Below are 22,070 nucleotides of genomic sequence, written 5' to 3' on the forward strand. Positions count from 1 at the left end.
TGTTGCTGTGGAGTAGAATAAGGCCTGCACAGTTATAAGCATCCATGGGCCGAACTCTGAGAATAACTTACCCACGATGGAAGGGAATCTTTATATTTATTTGTTTGTATTTTTGTTTGCTTATTTTTTATTTAATCCACTGGGAACGACTTGAAAAACATTTTTATGATAACTATTTCATTTCAAAAATTATTTTAGGGTTTATAAAGCATTTTTAGATACATTATCTCTTGTTGTATCATTTTCATAATGCCCCTTCAGCAAGGTAGGTAAGTCCTGTTATCCCCAGTTTTTTGGCTAATTTGAGATTCATAAAGATTAGTTAGCAGGCCTGACATTTTATCGTTAGTGGGTAATGGTACTAGGATTTGAATGTTGTGTTTTTGACCCCAAGCCCAGCAAGCTTTCTTCTATACTCCAGATTTATAAAACCGAATGCAAGGGTCAGCAATCTGAGTTTTCAAGTTCACTGAATCCAGGAATATATAAGTGAACACATACAATTACTTTGACCAAGATTTTTAACTTTTTGAGTGCCCTCCCTCCCTCCCTCCCTCCCTCCCTCCCTCCCTCCCTCCCTTCCTCCCTTCCTTCCTTCCTTCCTTCCTTCCTTCCTTCCTTCCTTTTCTTTTTCTTTTTGGCTGTGGTGGGTCTTCATTGCTGCACGTGCGCTTTCTCTAGTTGCGTCAAGTGAGGGCTACTCTTCGTTGCGGTGCGCGGGCTTCTCATTGCAGTGGCTTCTCTTGTTGCGGAGCACGGGCTCTAGGCGCGGGCTTCAGTAGTTGTGGCACCCGGGCTTCAGAAGTTGTGGCGCATGGGCTTAGTTGCTCCGCGGCATGTGGGATCTTCCCGGACCAGGGCTCAAACCCATGTCCCCTGCATTGACAGGTGGATTCTTAACCACTGTGCCACCAGGGAAGTCTTTGAGTGCTAGTTCTTAGTGGCTAAAATACAGTTCTGGAAACATTTGGCCTTAGTAAGCTTCTCAAAGAAGAGCTTTCTAATATAAAATTTAAGAAGAGATGAAATAAAAATCAATTATAGTTTCTTCTTTGTTTTCAAATCTGTTTATGAAAGTGAAGTTAGTTGAGTAATTGCAAATACCTAGCTCTAATATTCTATAATATATACTTAATAGTCAACTGTTCTGGATTTTTTTAAAGGAATTAATACTTAATTAAAAGCCAACTCACATTGCAATAGACAAGGAAAATATATCAACTCTATCTTGTTCAGATACTCTCTCTGCAAAAAAGTTGCTCTACTTACATACATATGTAGGTACTAGAGTGACAAAGTGTCACAGTTTGCCTAGGACTGAAGGATTTCCTGGAACAGGGGACTATCAGTACTAAAGCTGGGTTGGTCCTAGGCAAACCAGGACAGTTTGTCACTCTAGCACACATACATAATATTTTATATTTTGTACATGTAATGTATTATATATTAGTTATACATGTATTTTTTCCTCTGAATAACTTGAGCCATCTTGCACAGTTCTTTTACTGTGCTATAATATGATGATGCCCTCAGTAACCATCCTGGTGAGTGAAACTCTTTGCCAATGTGCTAGACTAAGCCAGCACGCTGATATTTCTCTTTAGATTATTTTATTACTATTTTACACATTTCTTACTTCCTCCTTTTGCTGACACTGTGTATTCTAAAACTCATTAAATGCTATTAGTTTAAAGAAAAGAGTCAGATAGCCAGCTTCCTGAGACTGTAAAGTGTATTTTGTACATATAGTCTGAGTATTTTGAGGGAATAAAGTGCTTGGTCTTTTTTATTAAAAAGAAAAATTGCTCTACGGGATCAGGATTAGATTAAGTGGTCAACCAATAGTGGATTGAAGAAAAGATAAAGGTGTATTTTTTTGTTGTTGTTGTGTAAAAGAAGTGCAGGGACAGGCAGCCTAGGGCTGGCAAGACAGCTTCATGATATTAAAGGCCCAAGCTTATTCTATATTGTTATGCTAAATCTCTTGATCTAAAATGGTTGCTGAAATTCCAGCTGTGATTACCATATTCCCATCAGTCAGAAGGAGGAAGGGAAAGGGAGTCACATTCGTTATTTCACCATCAGCCAGAACATAGTCATTTGGCCACATCTAGCTGCAATTGATGCTGGAAAATAGAGACTTTACTCCGAGTGGCCATACATACCATTAAAACCAGAATTCTGTTACTTAGGAAAAGAGGGAAAATAGATATCAGGGAACAATTAGAAGTCCCTGGAACACTTATCCAGATTTACTGCTGTAGCAGAGGTAATTTCTACTTTAGTAACTCAAGGGTTACTTTCTTTTTTTCAGTTTGTTTCTTCTCTGCCTTCAACATGTAATTCCTGTTAAAAATTAGAAGTTCCCTTACATTGAACTCTATCAGCGTATGAATTTGCATATCTCTTGGCCAGCATCATCTTGGGTCTCTTGAACAGATGTACTTCATGCTGAAATGTGAAAAGGAATTGAAAGCATGCCTAACTCTCTGCTGAAGGTTCGGTCAAGTATTTCCTCCTTCAGCTCAGCATTCAGAGTCATAGACAGTGGCTAAACAGGGACTCGCATATGGCCACTGTAACCTTGGATTATGTAATCTCCGAGTGTCTGAGACTGACCTGTGACCTCAAAACTGGGAAGGATTTTCTTTGAGACATTTCACCCTGGCTTTGTGGGTCTCACGAGTAGGGTGAAGCTGTATTGATACCATGAGTATATCTTCAAAGATTCCTAGATTTATAGAATTTCACTGGACACTAAGAGTTTAACCCCCTCCTTTTACTGAGAAGTTCCAGAGGAGTTAAATAACTTGTCTAAGGACCAGGCTAGTTAGTTACAAAATGTGGTTTGATAATTACTCCTGGCTCCCTTCTCCACACCTCATGAACAGGAGATGACCTGTGGTTGTTCAGGTCCTACCTTTAGGCGGACACATCATCACTGTGGTTCTACCACATTTCCTACTGATGTTCAGATGTGGCTTTGTGGTTCTTCTGTCAGCCCTTGCTTGCGTCGCCTCTACAGGAAGAGAACATTAGTGTGGTAGAGAGTTATCTCCCCATCTACAGGTTGAAGGGACTTGAGTGTTCTCTCCTTTATGCATAAGAGAATGGGATGTGTATTAAGGGCAGAAGTCATTGTTTCTTTTCCAGATTTTTAGATCTCCCCAATAACAGTCCTAAACCATCTCATGTGAATCTGAGGAACTCTGAATATAATTCATATTTTTTCCCCTGTATACATGGGACAGAAAGTTGTATATGCTCATAGCATCATCAAATTGGAAGGAATCATTATTTCTTCAATTCCTTGACTTCTCAGTTGAGGAAACTAAAACCCAGAGAGATGAATTGACTTAGCCAAGATCATATTTCTTGCCTATGATTTATAGGAAGCCAATGCTTAAAACAACTCTATAGTTTGTTTCTAACGATAGTAACTATTACTATTTACATAACAGATTAGTATCTGAAAACTAATTGCCTGCTTTAGATTTAAAAAAAGTGTGGATTTGCTCCCAAACATTTTAAATTTATAATTAGATGACATGGACTCATTTTTATAAAATATTTTATTTACAGTAGAGATTTACAAAAATAGTCTCAATAAAATTAATACAAAACCATTTTACAATATAACTTATATAACTATCTCCTCAAAAAATGACATTTGATTATAACACACACTACATTTGTATTTGTTAAGTCACATGGTAGTATAAATATGTTCTATCATCATTTTTTCATAATAAGATGTGTACCAATAACAATGAACAGTGGACAACAAATGTTATTTTATTATTCTTCCAATGTAAAATTCATCTCTGGCCAAAACAAAATTAGCCAAAGAAAAGTAAAACAATTGTCCTTGTGTTCAACCATACAGTCTTTTTTCATTATTTGAGAGTTTATCTGACAAAGACACAGCATTAATCTGAAAGCACATGGCATAAAGTCTAGTAACAATATCCCCAAAAGCCTTCTCCAATGTCTCCCCTTCGACTATTTATTCAGTATTTTGCCAAGATAAATAAAGATTGATCTCAACTCTCTCCTTCATTAGTCTCAAGTGTTCTTAATAATGCATTCAGGTTGTTAGACCTTCCCAAGTGGCATATGCTTAAAATGTGAGTTTCTTTCTTTGGCTTTAAGTAGAGTTTCGCCACACTTAAGAAACATACTGCGCTCCTCCGTGGGGCTGAATCTCCGTGACTGCCCACCCAACCACATTGCCCCGGATGTGACAGGACTCTGCTCCTCCGGTCTTTCTTATGTCTTCATTGCTGAGAACATGATCCCAGATGTTGAAGCCCGTGAGTCTGCCAGAAAAGGCTAATGTCTCATCAAAGCCACCACCCACACAGCAGCCGTTCTTTTCTTGGCCAACCTGCAGGATTCCTCCCTCGGGAACAACGTGACCCGTGGCCATGTCTACAGTGGCGGCCACCAGGTCACCATTTACCCACAAGGCCACGTGCCCTTTCTCTGAATTCCAGGTGCTGCACAGATGGGTCCACGTTCCCAGGGAAATCACAGTATCGGTGACCAGTCTGTTTTCCTCTCCACCCACCACAAGCACGATGGACTGATAGCTGAGGTACAGCTGGATCTCATATGGATTCCTCTTTGTGCCATAGGAAAACAGGACAGTTTTGTTTAACACATCTGTGGCTTTGACCCAAATGCAGGCACTGAAAGCCTCAAGTTTCATTGGTGTTGCTGGATGCACACTTGCAAAAATCTTCTTGGAACGCATGGGGAATAAAATCGCTGTTTCACAACCTAGAGTAGCAAGGGAGTAAGAATATGAAAGAAAATACAAATTCATTCCGAAATGATTCTGGCAGTTAGGCATTTTAGGATGGGCCTTTTCATGACTACGGTTAAAAACTATATGCAGCAATATGTTATGACTTGAGGGGCCCAAGTATAAAATCTCTATAAAGGAAAGAAAACAGGAATAAGGAAAATCAACTGTCTCATTCAGAAGCATGTAAATGGAAAAGAAGGCACACAGAGAAATGGTAAAATTGGGTTTGAACTTGGGCACTCTGGCAGCAGGAGCCACACCCTTAACCAGCACACTGCATTGCCTCTTAGTGGTAGAAGAACCCCTGGATTTGGCTAAAAGAGCTGGAATTCAGTTTGTTTTACTACTAGTAAGCTGTGTTGCTTTCGATGAGCCCCACAATCTCTCCAGGCTTTATAGTTATCTGTCAAAGGCTCTTCCATTCTCCTTGTAATATTCTGCAAGTCTGTAAAGAACAAGCATGTAGCAGTCGAGAAGAGCTCTGTGGACCAAAGATATGCTTAAAAATTCTTACTCTGTCCACATGCTTATAAATGCTATGTAAGCCGTAACAGAAAACCTTTAAGGAAGAGTGAATTCTTCCACGGGGTCGGATAGAGTATATATTTCTGCTAATACGCACTTAGAAGGAGACTTTCAAACTTGGGGGTTGGGAGCTTAGTAAATTCCCATCTCTGTCCATCTCCAGGTCACATGGCCAGTCAGGGAGCTGCAGATGCTGAAGTGAAGACCTTTTAGGTGTCTCTAGGAAATAATGTGCTAAAGCCTTTAACAAGTGAGCTCTACCTTGTGCTAACCTCATATATGCATAAAAGACCATATAAAGAAAGAATTTTTAAAAATCTAAAGTAGGGCTAGGTATTCAGTTTATAACAACCTAAAGAAGATTTACCGTAAGATAGCTTTAAAAAGCAAACTCTCAGAGATTTTAAAGACTAACTGGTGAATAGAACTTACAGGAACCAAATATCCATGCAAAGTGTGGTAAACTAAGCTAACTGCCTACAAGTGGCTGAAGGCTAGGCTCCATCCTGAAAAAATTAAGCAGATGGACCTTATCCTTTAGAAATAGTCAGAGAAGATAATGAGGTTCAGAAAATCCTAGAAAAATAACTATCATACTAAAGCACAAAATTGGTCCTGTCATACTTTGGTATTAACTTTTTCACTGAATAATTTGAATTTCTGAAGATTTTTAAAAATTAATTTTTAATGAGGTGTTGATTCTTTTTTCAGATGAAATTGGTAGGTACATGCTTTCCTAGCTATGTTATTTAAATCAATCAAAGATCATGGAACGAAAGATCACCATATGCATGGGCATTTGACATACTCTCTGTAATGTTTCAGTAGTGTTCAGAGAGGGTGCCAACTACAATCTCATGAACTGATTTCCTGTTTAAATAAGCCCAGGCAGTTAGGATTGCATTCCAAAGCCTTCCTTGATTGCTTCTCAGAGACCCAGCTTCCCCTCTTGGCTGCACTGGTTATGTGAGTTCATGGAGTAGAACTGCATGTTGACAAGTTTTTTTGTGGCTTCTTTTGGGGGCCAGTGATTGAGGCTCTTGATATGTCTTTAAAATGTCAGAAACTCTCTCATGAAATGGCTTTTAACTAATAGGTTTTTCTGATTATATTATCAAAGACCAAACAGAATTAAAACCAGGTTCTTAAGAGGCTGACAACAGAATGATTAGGAATCCCTTAGGAGCCAAGCTGGCAGGAAACCAAGAGAGGAGAAATCAAAGCATGTGGGTAAAAGTATTAGTAGAGGATGTATTATAATAAGAAATTAACATTTTTGAATTCAGAAATACATCCCTCTTGTGCTCTAACTAGTATGCAGAGGTGGAAGTGAAACAGCATAATTCTTCAGTTTTCCTGGTATGTGATATGTACAATGATTTTACATGGTTTGCAAAAGACAAGAAATTTCATCCATTAAAACAGCTAAAGAATTATAATTTGTCTCCTTGTCACTTACATTGAGGATCTATTGTATATTTGATTTTATGATTTTTCCCCCCTCTGAAGCCCTACTTAATATTTTAAAAAATATGTTCTGTACTGATAGTCCTCAGTTATTTAGGAAAGACTCATATTCTGGTATGGTTTCTGCAATTTTAAATGCAACATGCTCTCACACATGCATGATTCTTCTCCTACCCCATCCAATAAGAGTTGCTTTATTGGACATAAAGAAAGGATGGTGCTTTTTGTAATTGTTTTCTGTTCATAAGATGCTCAGGAAAAGTGTAAGTAATATTTTCTTACATAGGACACAGATTTTCTAATGTAACCCACAATTGTTACATCACCATTTCTTAGAAATTTTGATTTACAAAGGAGTGTTACTTGGCTCCAAATCTACTCTTTATTTCCTTGAACTGTCTTTCAAATGTATTATTTCGAGCCCACATGTGTTTGAAAATTCACTAAGTATTACATGGGACTTCGACAGGTTGCATCTGGTTTGAACTGCCTCTCTCCTGTTTCACCCTGATCCTCCACATCCCTGGGGTGCCACCTGGATACCAGTTGGCTCCTACATCTTACTGTCTCTCTTTGGATCCCTCAGCCTCTGGTTTATTCCAAACCTCACACCCTGGACCTCACTCTGGCGCTCATTTCACAGACCCGAGGGCTGGGGGGACCCCTTGGGAGATCAGATTCAGCCTCAAGTCTTTTGTTTGGAACTGGCAGGGAGGAGGGGCCAGCCCAGGGATTGGAAACCCTTCCTAAAAATTAGGCTGGGCCCTGAAATAGTGCGGGGAACCAGAGCTCCCCTAAAGAGAGAAGCCGGCTAAAATTAGACGAAGTGGAAATCCCTAACGGAGGGAAGATGACACCGAGAGAGGTCACGGTTATAACCGGCCAATAGAGCTCCTGTAACGCCTGGTCGGATCGGGTGTCAGTCTGGGGCCCCTTGACGTCTATTTCAAGACTGTGATGATTACGTGCACATCTATCCTCTGGATTCCTCGGGACTGGAGACTACTTTTGAAAGCAATTTTCCCGCCTTGTATGGTGTGTCTGAGCTCTGTGACCATGCATGGAGAAACAGAAGGGTGTGTGTGTGTGTTTCCTCCCACTAAAGCCTCCCCTAGAGGGTTGGCTGACTCGGCTTCCCGCAACTCGCGCTCCGAGAACGAAGCCGCGTGGGGGTCCCCGCCCGGCCCAGCGTCCTCACCTGCTGGCAGCCAGCGTCCTGCCGCCCAGCCCTGCACAGCGCGGAGGTCGGCCTGCGTCTGCCGCAGCTCCTCGAGCACTGCGCCAAGGGCGCGCCCCGCCTCCTCCTGCGGCTGCAGCGCCCCGGCTTCCTCCAGGCGCGCCAGCCTGCGGCTCGCGTCGCGGCTCGCCTGCAGCAGCTCATCCAGCGCCCGGGCCAGCCTGGCCTCGGCGGGGGCCACCGGCGCGCACGGCCTCGCCAGGCTGCCCGCCAGCCGGCCCAGCTCGGCCCGCAGCTTCTGCAGCTCACCCCGGAGGACGTCGTCGGTGGCCTGCAGCAGCATGCCCTCCCGCATCTGCGAGTTCTCCAGCATGATGAAGAGCTTGTCCCACTCGGAGTTCTCCCGACTGCAGTCGCACGGCGTAGCTAGAGCACGGGACACACACGCGTTACCGACCCGCCCAGGCCCTCCTCGGGTGTGCCTTGTAAAATGCCGACCTCCCTCTGTGGTCCCAAGTACTCATCCCCAGTACCCCCCTTTCCTTTCAGGATACCTGCAAAAAACCAGCATGTAAATATCTCGAGTGTGACAGAAACCATGCAAGTTTATATGAAGTTGAACTCTATGAAATTGCCGTTCATGGAGCTCAAAACGAGAATATAGGCGATTTCATACAGTTCGACCCATTATGTATCTCTGACAGAAGTAACTTTTTGAAAACTCTCCCTTTCCTAACGTGCTTTTTCTCTTTTGCAAAACAAACTAATTTTTTTTGCTTATTTCATTGGCTACAAAATATATGTATAATACTTAGACCCAAAGAGGCGGATATGTAATTAGGATTAGCAGAGAAACAGTTAAAATGAACTTACGGTCCTCAGTGGGATGGAGTCCATTGTCTATTTCATTGTCCAGATTCACATACATGAGCTCATATTCATCCGAGTTCTCGGCCGACACTGCAGACCAGAGAGCACAAAACAGAATCACAGGGAGATGCATTGCTGAAGAGACAAAGTTCTTCCCACAGACGTCGGGAGGGGACGAGACAAGAGGCTCTCAAGTGAGTGGAGAAGGAGCGGAGGAGAGTGAGAGGCAGGAGCTGAGAGCCCTTAATAAATGCTGGGGAAGGTCTGAATGGGGATGAATGAGTAATGCCAGTGGCACTGCGTTCACGGGAGTTCCCCTGAATTGGGGGGGGAGGGGTGGGGGGGAGGGCGAAGGAGACGTGGGGAGTTGCACAATAGTAAACCACAAAGGTTTACACTGCAGTCAGATTAATTGGAAGAGGGTCAGAGGGGAAAGAGGTGGGGAGACTGGGCTAGGACTGTCTCCCCCTGGGGATTAGCTGTTGTAACTTGAATTGGTAGCACTGAAGGATGAGAGGGAGGGGAGGGGTATTAGGGGGAGAAATAATTCAGCAGGCATAGAGGTGTGAAAGCAAGAGCATCATTTCAGCATTTTGTGTGCACTCGCATTCTTTCACCACCGTTATGTATAGAAAATTTTTTTTCACTTTTCTTTGTACACAGTTTTACAGGTCTAAACTGTGAAACTTACTCTGATTTCAAGATAAACCAACACAGTAAAAATTTGTATGGCTCTAGAAGCCAAATCCATTCCGAGTTATTCCACCTTTAATCCTTCTGGAGTTGCAACTATACTTTTATAAATGGACTTTCTAATGACAAACACAGCAAAATTGGTAAACCTAGAATGAGAAGGAGCTGGGGAAAAGGAATTAACTGATTTTAGGTGTGTTTCTTTTCATAACCTGAAATTATGTGGATATATTATTTCACTAGGCTTAGAGTCAAAGATCATGTTTCTAAAGTAAATTTAGGGATTCCTGCTTCTGCCAATATATGGAGATCTATATAAGCTGAAAACTCTGGTGAAAAAAAAAAAACCTCGAAATGTGTTTACATTAGAATAATAATAAAAACTGAAAATGTACAAATAAGCTTCCAATAAAGTAAGGGAGATATCCAGAGGCCAAGTAGAGGGAACCAAAAACAGACCAGTAAAGCCCAAGAGCTGATGCTAGGCCCCCTCCCCCCAGGGGAGGTGAAGGGGTGGACATGTTGTCTGTTCTGTGATAACCAAGTGTTAATGGCCATGTGGGAACAAGGCTTAGGCCAGGATGAGGAGTTACCTATTGGATTTCAGTTGGTCTCTGCCCTAGCTCAAGAAAGTGAGAAGTAAGCATAGCTCTCTTTAACTGAACTCTACAGGGTCTCTGAGAGTTTGTGACTTTGGGCCTGCCCTCATACATGTTCCAGATTCAAATGTATACTGTCTGACACATATTTATTATTAAAAATAAATTCATAATAAAAATTATTTAAACATATGAGGGAACAATCCACCATAAATTAGAACCAACAGAAACCAAAAGGGATTAGACACCCCTCCCTCAAAAATTTCACTTATTTAAAATATCAGCTAGAAACTAGAAAATAAGTGTGTTTAAAGTGATTTAAGATCTACAAGAAGCAATTGGAAACATGAAAAAAGAAAAAGACACTGATGTTTTTTAAAGAATCAAATATAACTTCTAGAATTAAAAAAAAGTTAATTGAAATTTTTAAAAAATTCAAGGAATGGATTAAATGACAAATTAGGCTGAAGCTGAAGAGAATATTAAGGAACTGGAAGAAAGAGCTAAGAAAGTAATTCTAAAATCCTTTCATTGTTCAAGACAGGAAAATTAATTTTTCTTTGTTAGTTCAAGAATGTTTATCTTTTAAAGGACAGCCACCAAAACCAAAAGGAAATAAAATGTCCAAATAGAAGGAATAGAGTGAATTAAAAAAAAAAAAAAACTTGACCTATTCAATAGGAAGCAGTGAAGTAGGGAAGAAAAGCATAGACAGAGCAAGATAAGTAAAAAGCACAATGTAACGTAAAAATAAATCCAAATATACCAGTAATCACTATAAATATTAATGAAACAAACTTTCAGTTAAGAGACAAATGTTTGTCAGATAGAAATATTTTTTAAGTTCAGCTATAAGTCACAAGAGTCACACATAAAACATAAGAATCTAGAAATCTCGAAAACAAAAAAATTTAAAAGTGGTGAGAGAATATACCATACAAGGGCAATTCAAAAAAGCTAGCATAGTTGTATTAATATCAGTCAAAAGTAGACTTTAAAGCAAAGAGAGAAATTAAATTATGATGAAATGCTTTACCAGGAAGATATCTCAGAACTATCTGGTAGTTTCAAAAAAATATGCCAAGTATTGACAGACTTATAAGAAGAAATTGACAAATCCATAATCATAAAGACAGATTTTAACGTACTTCTCATAACTGATAGGTTCACTTCTGTCATAACTGATCATTCAAATGCCAAAAAACTGCGAAAGGATACAGAAATTTAAACTACATAATTTAAATTTTGATATGATGAAATATATGGAACATTGCTCAGAAGGTTTGATAAGCAAGTTCTACCAAGCAAGGAACATGTAATCCCCATTTTATATAAACGGCCTCTGAGAATAGAGTGTGCAGGAATGCACTAAATTCTTTTTATATGTCTAGTAAGTATGATACTAAAAAGAGACAAGGTCAGTACAAGAAAGGAAAACTGCAAGTCAGTCTCATTTAAGGATATAGATGTGAAAGCTCTAAATGAAGTATGAGCCAAAATCCAGCAATCTATGCATTAAAATGCATCATAACCAAGCTGAGTGTATTCTAAGAGTATAAGATTGATTAAACATTAGAATATTCATTAATTTACTACAATAACAAGTTAAAGGAGAAATCATATGATCATGTGGACAGGTGCGGAAAAATCGTTTAATAAAATTCAACTCTCATTCATGTTCAAACTAGGAAAAAGACAGGAACTTAAACTGATAAAATCTAAATACCAAAAATGTGTAGAAACATGTTACATACATTATGATGAGTCCTTAGAAACATACTCTTTAAAGACAGGAATAATAAAACGATACCAGTGGACGCTGGTTCTATTCATCAAAGTGTTTGAGGTCCCAGCCGGTAAAGTAGGACAAAAAAGAAATGTAAGGAATAAGGATGGAAAGAAACGAAGTTTTCATCAGTTATTGTAAGTTGATTATCTATATACAGAAAATCTAAGAGACTCTGAAGACAGTTTATTAATAAAAGAACTAAACTTTTGCTGGATGAAAGGTCAATGTACAAAAATCAGTTGCTTTCTTAATGCAGCACATAAATAGAAAATATCTTTAAAAGACCAAAAACTTTCATTTACGATAGCAACAAATATGGAATACCTAGGAATCTATTTAACAAAAGATATATAAGGTACAGCTAATATCACAAAACTTTGACAGACATAAAAAAATTACATAGAAGAATATATCAAGTTCTTGAATAAGAAGACTCAGTTTCACAGAGATGTCAGTTATTCCAAATTAGTCTATATATTCAATGTGAAGAAAAAAATCCTAACCTAGTTTTTCAAGGAAGTTGACAAACTAATGGTAAAATTTATATAAAGTAGAGGAATTTGAAGTAGAAGATGAAGAAATTTGCCCTGTGAGATATAATGATTTATTATAAAGTTATTGTAATGAAGAAAATATATAATTGGTGAAGGTATGACAAATAACCAGAAACAGATCCAGATACATGGGAAACTTTATATACGAAAGAGGTATTACAAATCAGAAGGGAAACAGTTGGCCACTCAATAAATTGATCTGGGACAATTGTTTATATACACACAAATATATATTTATAATTAGATCCCTTCCTCGTATGTACAAAAAGTAAAATCCGGATGGATTAAAGACAAACATAAAAACGAAATCATAGGTACTTCCCTGGTGGCGCAATGGTTAAGAATCCGCCTGCCATTGCAGGGGACACAGGTTCGAGCCCTGGTCCAGGAAGATCCCACATGCTGTGGAGCACCTAAGCCCGTGCGCCACAACTACTGAGCCTGCACTCTAGAGCCCGAGAGCCACAACTACTGAAGCCTGTGCACCTAGAGCCCGTGCTCTGCAACAAGAGAAGCCACTACAATGAGAAGCACGTGCATTGCAGCGAAGAGTAGCCCCCACTCGCCGCAACTAGAGAAAGCCTGCACGCAGCAACGAAGACCCAACGCAGCCAAATAAATAAAATAAATTTTTTAAAAAATCATAATGCTTTTAGGAGAAAATATAGTAGAATATTTTTATGAACATATTCATTATATTAGGGAAAATTTTCTCAATGACAAAATCTTTACAAACCATAAAATAAAAAATTTAAAAATCAACTCCATTAGGATTGCAACTTTAAAACTAATAGACCAAATATTAGTGTCCAGAATAAATAAGGAACTTCTACAAATCAATAAGAAAACACAAACATCCCAATCGAAAATAGGCAAAGGATATGAATGGCCAAATCACGGCAGAGGAAATGACCTGAAAACGTATAAAAATGGTGCTCAGCCTTACAAGTGATTAAATAAATGAAAATTAAAACAAAAAATGAGGTGTCACCTTACACCCCATCAGATTGGCAAAAACCGATGTCTGTCAAGACCAAATGTTGGCAACAGAAACATTCATGCTCCTGGTGGGTATGTAAATTGTTATAATTGTGATGGTAGGCAGAATAATGAACCCCTCCCCAAAGATATCCACGTCTTAATCCCCATGACCTGTGAACATGTTGTGTTTCATTGCACAGAAGATGGAATTAAGGTTACCATATAAGGAGATAATCCTAGATTATCCAGATGGACACAGTGTCATCACAAGGGTGCTTAAGTGGAAGAGAGGCAGAAGGGAGAAGCAGAGGAAGAGGTGTAGTGACAGAAGCAGGATCAAAGAGTTGCTCTGTAGCTGACTTTGAAGATGGAGGAAGGAGACCCCAAAGCAAGGAATGCTGGTGGTCTCCAGAAGCTAGAAAAGCCAAGAAACGGTTCCTTCCTACAACCTCCAGGAAGGATCCCAGGCCTTCCAGTACCTGGATTTTAGCCCAGTGAGACTCATGCCAGACTTCTGTATTATGGAAACATAAGATAATAAATTTGTGTTATTTTGGGCCACAGTTTTTGTCCATTTCTTATGGGAGCTATAGAAAACTACTACAACCACGTTGCAAAGAAATTTTGGAACATGTAGAAACTTAACTCTGAGGGAAAACCCCACTGCTTTGCTACTTAATTATGTGGTCCAGGGACCATCAACATCACCTGAGAGCCTGTTAGAAATTCAGACTCTCAGGTTCTACCTCCAATCTGTTGAATCAGTATCTGTGTTTTAACAAGTTGTCCAGGTGATTTCTAAGCACATTAAGCTCAGAATCAGTACCCAAGGGAATATTTCGCATTTATGCACAATGAAATAGTCTAAAACGTGCAGCACTATTGGTGAAAGCAAATAATAACAATAATAACAATAATGAAAATCTTCCAACCATATAGTATATGAATAAATTGTTGCATATTTATACAATAGAATACCATACAGCTGTGAGAATAAATGAAGGAGAACTTCTTGGATATAAAACTTCAATACAATGTTGGATGGGAAAAAATATGTTGCACAAAGATATGTACAATATACTATTGATATAGAATTTTAAAGCATGCAGAGAACACTATAAATGCTTATTGATATATTCACATACAATTGAAGTGTAAAAACATTCACAAGATGGTAAACACCAATTTCAGTTTGGTGGTTGCCTTTGGGGAGAAAAGGAAGTGAGTGGGGTGGGAAGCAATTATGGTACAAGGTTAAGTTTTGGTAAAGCTGGTTGGTAGGCACACCAGTGGTCCTTATATTTTTGCCTATATTTGTCTAATGGCTTGAAATTATTTCATAATGAAGAAGAATATATTAGCTTATGAATGAAATTTATAGGATTTCTACACCAAAGTGTCTTCATCAGTTTCAAATTTTTAAAAAAGCCCTTATTTATTTTTGTATTCTTTGATCGAAATCCAAGTCAGCTAAAGATGACTAATCTGGGTTTTCCCTCTTCAGGGGTCCCAAGACCTTTAATGAGTATTGTTCCTGTCTTCAATTACAATGACAGTTCCATTTATTGTGGCCCTTTTTAGCAGTTAATCAGTATGTCTACATAGCTAAGTTCTGTGAGCTAATGTGCTTTGTAGAGATTGGGCATGACATTGACAATTCCTGATCCTTTAAGAAAAAGCTCTTAGTAAAATTAGTAAAAATAAGCAAAAATAAAAAAATAAAACAATGTTTTTTACATTAAAAAATAAACCTGAATATTTCCAATACCTTGGAGTCTGTGGGCATATGCCTAAAATCTGTTTGAGACTAATTCTATGTGTGGAAAAAGCAATTCTCATTATTTATCGTCACCGAGATATATTCACCATGACCCAGGATCACCCTTTCATTAACTTTAGTCATAGATATTCTGAAAATTCTGGCCTTATTTTCTTAATCCTCATATCTAAATGTCCCCACCATTTACTAAGGGTCTACACATGTATAATCACTGCTTATTTGATTCTTTCTGTGTAAGTCTTCTATATACAGAGCCAAATTTAAAGTAAATAGAAGCAAGAAAATTCTTGTTCGAGAAATCCCTAGAAACAAATTCTGAGACATTTAAGTTCCTGAGAGGATTTTTCGAAAGAATCCATACCATAAAATGAAAAGCAGGTGTTTCCCATATGTTGTTTGCTGATGAGTCCCTGCAAACCTTACATCATATTTTTTTCTTCAGGTTCTGCCATTTTAAACCCAGTTGTCCATACAAGCCTTTGAGGCAGATCACCTGTGACAAACAACCTGAGTCTAAACTTCCCTTGAAATAGTGCAGAAATTGGGGATCTAAATTTGCATTGCTACTTTTCTAACTCTTCGTAAAAATAAGGCATAGTTTCCATGTATCAGCTGTCTGAATCATGCCTCCATGTCTCTCAGGAACATGAATACATTCCTCTGCACTTTTTTTTTTTAGTTCAGTTTCATTTAGATTCATGCTTATGTCACCGCTTAGTTTTCATTTAAACAGCATCCAAATGTTGTTTTTCATCAGGAATTCTTTATTGGAACTGTTTCCTTCTCAAGGGTGTTGTCTGGTTACTGTCAAATTTTCTTTTCCCCATGGTGCATTACTCAGGAAAAATTTTCATTAGATAATAACGCTGATCATATCATAAAATATTCCCTTTTATGGAATCTGTTTAAATAATGATTCAGTGATTTTTCAGAATAAGGTACCATGTTATTTTTAGCAGAGGATTTGGCCATTAGTCTGTGCTATTTAATATGTGAGGAGGTCCAAAATTTGTTGCATTGATAATAATGGTATTCTATGGCTCATGGGCTGATAAAGTCATCATTTCTGTTATTATTCCTTCAACAGGTAATGCCATGTTGTTGAGGGTGTTACCTGCTGTGTACGATAAGCAGCCTCAGCCAATTAACAGACACCTGACAGAACTCCTAGCCTTGATGTCTCAGCTGGAACAACCAGAACAGTACCACCTTTTACGGCTTTTGCATGTAGCTGCAAAGAGGAAGCAACCGGAGGTAAAATTTATGTTATATACATGATGGTTCATACAACCGGGTCTGTTTCTGGGTATGTGGACAGGATGTATGCTTCAGCTTTCCTCTCTCATGTACCTGTGCATGCTCACCTTTACATAAAAGGACTCATTCACTTTTTCTAGAATCATAAAAGCGAGGAGGTAGTGGCAGAAGTTGGATACTGTCTTAGTGTTCTCTAGAGAAACAGAAGCAATAGAATGAATCTATCAATCTGTCTATCTATCTGTACATACATACATACATACATATTTATCATGAGCAATTAGAGTTGGCTTATGCAATTATGAGGCTAAAAAGTCCCACAATCTGCCGTCTGCAAGCCGAGGACCCAGGAGAGCGAGTGATATAGTTCCAGTCCAAGGACCTGAGGACCAGAGGGCTGAGGGTGTAAGTCCCAGCCTGAAGCCTGGGGAAGACTGATGTCCCAGCTCAAGCAGTCATATGCAGGCCTTCAGCAAATTGGATGTGGTTCACTCACACTGGAGAGGGCAATCTGCTTTCTCATTCTACTGATTTAGATGCCAGTATCATCTGGAAACACCCTCACAGACATACCCAGGGTAATGTTAAACCAAATATCTGGGCACCCTCTGACTCAGTGAAGCTGACACATGAAATTAACCACCACAAGTACAGTAATACAAACACAACCAATGTGCAAATCTGTAGCCATTGCAGGACAGCTTTAATGAAAGGTCAGTGTGGTTGTGCAGTCCTAGGAATCTACGGTTTCTCAGATAGGGCCAAGGGGGAGACCTACACATGCCTTGACTTATGGGGAAATCAGACTGTAGTGAGAGCAAAGGCTCACTTTCTAGATAGCAAATTACTTGTTCTTTGGATTCAGGTAAAAGATTGTAATAATTAGGATGCTTGTGATTATCAGTAACCGAACACCCAACCCACAGTGGTTTAAACAATAAAAAGAATTTATTAGCACATGCAATGGGGAAAAACCTTCAGATGAGGCTTGATCAGGGGCTCAAATATGTGAGCAGAACAGCTTCTGTATCTCCATTTCTCAGATTTTTGATTTCTCGGTGTTGGCTTCCATTTTCTGTAGGATTTCTCCTTGTGGGCTCCGGATGGGGCTAGGGGTTCTCTAAGCAGTATGCTTTCCTACAACATCCAAACCAAAGTCCTGATAGTCTCCGTTTCAGACACATGCTCTACCCCTGGAGCTTCTCCTGAACCCTGAGGATACTCACATAGAAACTAGAAGCTGCCAGGAAGGAGGAAGTAGAATTGGATTCTGGAGGGCACCAAGACATGTGCACAGTACAGATTAATGGTCAGCCAAGGTTATATATGGCTGCATCTTCGCTCCATTTTCCTGATAATATCAATATCCACCACTTGAAAAACCAGTCAACACTAAGGTGAAGACTGGAACATTTGGATTCAACATCAAAATTCAAAGAAAGGCAGGCAAGAATGGTCATATGCATAATTAACTACAATAGACTGTAAGCTCCTTGTGGTAAGGCATGATTTCTTCTTTTCCTTTGTATCCCACATCTTGGTACAGTATCTGAGAGCACTCAATGAACATTCATAAAACTAAACTGAACTAAACAGGGTGATAAGTGCGCTATGAAAGGTATAAATGGCGGGCAGGGGGCAGTGAGTTTTACCTTAGGGGAAAATAGGTGCCATGAAGACCCACAAAGGGAGTGGCATCAGGCAAGATGTTGAAGTTTTATGTCAGGTGGAGCAGAGGGGCAAATGGTCTTCAGGAAGTGGGGACTGGGCTGGGAGACCTGGACACTGGAGAGCAGGCTTAAGCCCCACCCCCAGAGGTTTCAATTCAATAGGTCTAGGATGGGGTCCCCAATTCTGCCCTTTTACAAGTTTCCAGGTGATGCTGCCCCTGCTGCTTCAGGGACCACACTTTGAGCAGTAAGGCTAGAAGTCGGGCAGAGGACTGGGCACCTCTCTGTTACCTGGTATGCATCTTTGCTTTTGCCCTTAGAATAACATATTGTCACTATTTTTTCCACGTCCATCTCTTCCAGTGCACCTTAAACTCCTTGAGGAGCAAAGAGTGTGTCTGCATATTTGTATGAACTCCCTAGCGTAGTGCTGGGCACCTAATAGGGTTTCAATAAAACGTTGTTGAATCTGGAAATGAATAAATGAACAAAAGAGGCCAAAGAGAGTGAAGACCATGAATAACAAGGAAAAAGATGTGTGTGGTCTCCAGAGGGGGAAAGTGGCTCAACAGGCTCAAGATCTAGGGAGTTAAAGGAGATTGGAGATGGGAATTGACCTTGGATTTGGTAGCTGGGGACTCACCAGTGACCCACGAGAGGCAGTGGTCTGTGGGGTGAAGTGGGGAGTGGCAGGCATCCATTACTTATTGTGTGTGGCAGGGAAGGGTAGGAAATGACCGCACGAGTGTGGGAGTTTAGGAGAAATAAGGAGGGTTTAACAACATCCAGTAAGAATAAAGTGATTGAGGTTGTGGGAGAAAATATTAGATACAATAAGGTACTAGAGGAAGTCTGGGAGTGAATTCCAGAGCACAGATGGAGAAACGAGTTTCAGAAAGGATTAAGGACAGAAAGGATGGGCAAAGCTACAACAGAGTTTGGGCTGGGCAGGGAGTGGAGTTGAGGGATCACTGGGTCACCTAAAAGAAGGCTCAGGGTGAGGTGGGCACAGACAGGATGGTGTATTCGTTTCCTGTGCTGCTGTAACATTACCACAAATGTAGTGATTTAAAACAACACAAATTTATTACCTTACAGTTCTGGAGGTCAGAAGTCTAAAATGGGTCAACAGGCTTGCATTCCTTCTGGAGAATCTAGAGGAGAATACGTTTCCTTGTGCTTTCCAGCTCCGAGAGGCTGGCCCATGGCCTGCATCACTCTCATCTCTGCTTGACTCTCCTTTTTCCCTCTTCCAAGGCCCTTGTGAGTACATTGGGGCCGCCCAGATGATCCAGGATTATCTCTCCATCGCAAGACCCTTAACTTAATCACATTTACAAAGTCCCTTCTGTGTGGAAGGGAGCATTTTCACAAGTTCTGGGGATTAGGGTGTGGACATCTTTGGGAAGTAATTATTCTGCCTACCACAGATAGAGACTGGGGACCAGGTGATATGGGGAATAGTGAGAGGTGACTAACAGGCCAAACCTAGTTTCATAAAGGAGGTGGCTGGCATGCCATTTGATCTGCAGCCTGAGAGCAAAAGCAAAACAAACACAGTTTTTGGAAAGGCAGGTTCAATAAAAGTTCAAGGGGGATTTGGATAGAATAAGCTAATTCTATCCAAATAGAATAAGCTAACTTATTTCCCATAGGGTAAAGGATGGGCATAAAGGTAAATGAAACCAGGAGGAGGCTCACTTATAGGAAGGGGGGGGGGAAAGGCCTTGGTGTCACCTGACCCAAAAAGGTAGGGTCCAAGAATGAGGGTGGCACCATGTGTGACATTCAGAGAGGTCCTGTCAGACCTCTGGTTACAGGCCTTCTATGGCTGTCCAGAGACTCGGGAAAGGGCTTATGAGGCCATTTAAAACCAGGCCCCTGACTGTTGCCTGGCCTCGTAGGGTCACTTTAATCCTTACGCCTTGGACAACTATACAGTCTTAGGGACCACAGGTGGGCATTCTCTATCAGGGCACTGAGTTTTTACATATATGCTATGTTCTCCATCTGGAATGTTCTTTCCTAACCAGGACCACCCTTTCTGGGCTGACAGTTGCTTAGGTGTTGCTTTCTTGCCAGTAGTCCTCTCTGACTCCTTTCTTCTGCCTAATCCCAGACATAGCAAATTTCACACTGTCATGAATTTGTCTCTGCTGGTCTCTCTCCCTCTGGATCACCTTGGCTGTGATGCAAATGCTTGAGACACAAGGACCACCTTATCCATCACTGTGTCCCCAGTGCCTGGCATAGTACCTGGCACACAGAAATCTCTCCACGAATATTTCTTAAGACAGATGAGTTAGTATTAGTGCCTAAATTTGCAGAGGATTTTACCATTCACAAAGGACTTTTGTTTTAACATCTAATATCTCATTTAATCCTACCAATAACTCTATGATGTGTTATTTTTTTCTCCATTTTACACCAGTCAAAATGGATGCTTTGTTGCAAATGGAGTGTAACCTTTAAAAACTGTATAAAAATTAAAAATAAATTAATCAGTTAAAATCAGAAAAAAAAGAAAAGAAAAAAGAATGTTTTGAGAGGTTATCTTGCCCCCATCTCACAAGTAGTAAGCGGTAAGTGACAGGTCCAGCACTCTGACTCCCAACCCCCTCCTCTCTTGGCCTGGGGGAGTCACTGAGTAGCCTCCACTTCAGAAGGCCACAAGGGAAGTGTTCCCAGGTTACAGAAGGCAGGGGAGGGTGGACAAGGGGCACCAATAGTGGTTGAGCTCATGTCAAGTACCAGGCACTGTGTAGGTGTTTTACAGAGATTATCTCACTTGTTCTCCACAACCTTTTCATTTTGTAAACAGAGAAGTTGAAGTTTGGAGAGGTCAAGAACAGTGCTGGTACCAAGGAGCGACTTGGTGAGGTGGCTTTTCATGCCCCCCTTATCTTTATCGGCCCCTCCAGTTTTCAGACGGGCAATGTCCATGTCTTCCACAGGCCATTACAGTCACACTGTCCCGCCCCTAAGACTGCCATTTACAGAAAATCTGGGGCTGACACTGGTTAGGGAACTTTCGCAGAGCCATACAGATTAGGCTGAGCTACCTCATCAACCCAGTCTAATTCCAGCCAATGAGATCTTTTGATCTCAACATGCTAAAAAAATGAGACTGTAAGGCTGTGGCTTGTGAAACAAATGGGCGAGCCGGGGGACACAGTAGAAAGGTAAGCTAGACAAGAAAAGGAGGAGAACCGGACAGAAGGGGAAGGAGAGGGGGAAAGCAGATTGCTGTAGGTATTCCTGTAGGTGCTGAGTGTGGATCCTAGAATGAAGAAGCAAAGGGCTAGGAAGCACCCATAATGACGTGAAGGGACCCACCAGGGTCAGGATCCTAACTGGTGGCAGGAAGTGGTGACTAGGGCACCACCCAACCCTTTGTTTCCCATCAGCACTTCTCTTCCTGTTAAAGCAGCCCTGCCCCTTCCCACCCCCCTTGCCTCCTTCAGCTCTTTGTCAGCTAACACCTGATTACTGAGATGCTCAGGCAGTGAGCTAGAGAAATCCTTGATTCACCTCTCCTCTCTCTCATGTTCATTAATTAGACAGCAGGCAAGGGGAAAAGGAGGGATACAGAGAAAAGTCTACTGAGAGAGGAAAATGAAATACGTGGCAACAATCAAATCTATAGACTGAGGCTTTCAGTGTAAGTCTAGTTAATTCAATTTCAGATGAAATAAGAGGCTAAATGAGAAGGATTTTGACCTTGTGACATTTGGATTAAAAGGGGGTTTTTCCTTCTGCATAAAGGTTGTGCCAGTGCTCTGTAACTTGGAGGTAAACTGAGCAGGTTCTCCAATGAAGGCAAGTGCAGGAATGTTTTCATGCTTTCTTGAATGCACTCCTCATTACCCACCTTCTGTGACCAGTGATAACTGGACTC

The 22,070-nt window shown here is 40.5% G+C and overlaps 2 protein-coding genes across 2 annotated transcripts in view; one reads left to right on the forward strand and one right to left on the reverse strand.

Annotated features, from left to right (window-relative positions):
• VEPH1 (ventricular zone expressed PH domain containing 1) overlaps nt 1–22,070 on the forward strand; it is a 209,797-nt gene that overhangs the window by 42,101 nt on the left and 145,626 nt on the right. The window contains exon 4 of the mRNA XM_022573628.2: nt 16,333–16,499. Coding sequence (XP_022429336.1) covers nt 16,333–16,499 — 167 coding nt within the window. The remainder of the gene's footprint in view (nt 1–16,332; nt 16,500–22,070) is intronic.
• On the reverse strand, nt 3,218–9,511 carry PTX3 (pentraxin 3). Its single transcript, XM_022573605.3, has 3 exons — nt 8,853–9,511; nt 8,001–8,405; nt 3,218–4,782 (listed from the first exon to the last, which is right to left on the reverse strand). Exons 1-3 carry the CDS (start codon nt 8,980–8,982, stop codon nt 4,169–4,171), a joined length of 1,149 nt encoding a protein of 382 aa, XP_022429313.1. The 5' UTR covers nt 8,983–9,511; the 3' UTR covers nt 3,218–4,168.

This window comes from Delphinapterus leucas, chromosome 4, assembly GCF_059928025.1.
Source record: "Delphinapterus leucas isolate spDelLeu-1000000601 "Yukka" chromosome 4, BTC_Dleu_Yukka2, whole genome shotgun sequence".
Classification (NCBI taxonomy): domain Eukaryota; kingdom Metazoa; phylum Chordata; class Mammalia; order Artiodactyla; family Monodontidae; genus Delphinapterus; species Delphinapterus leucas.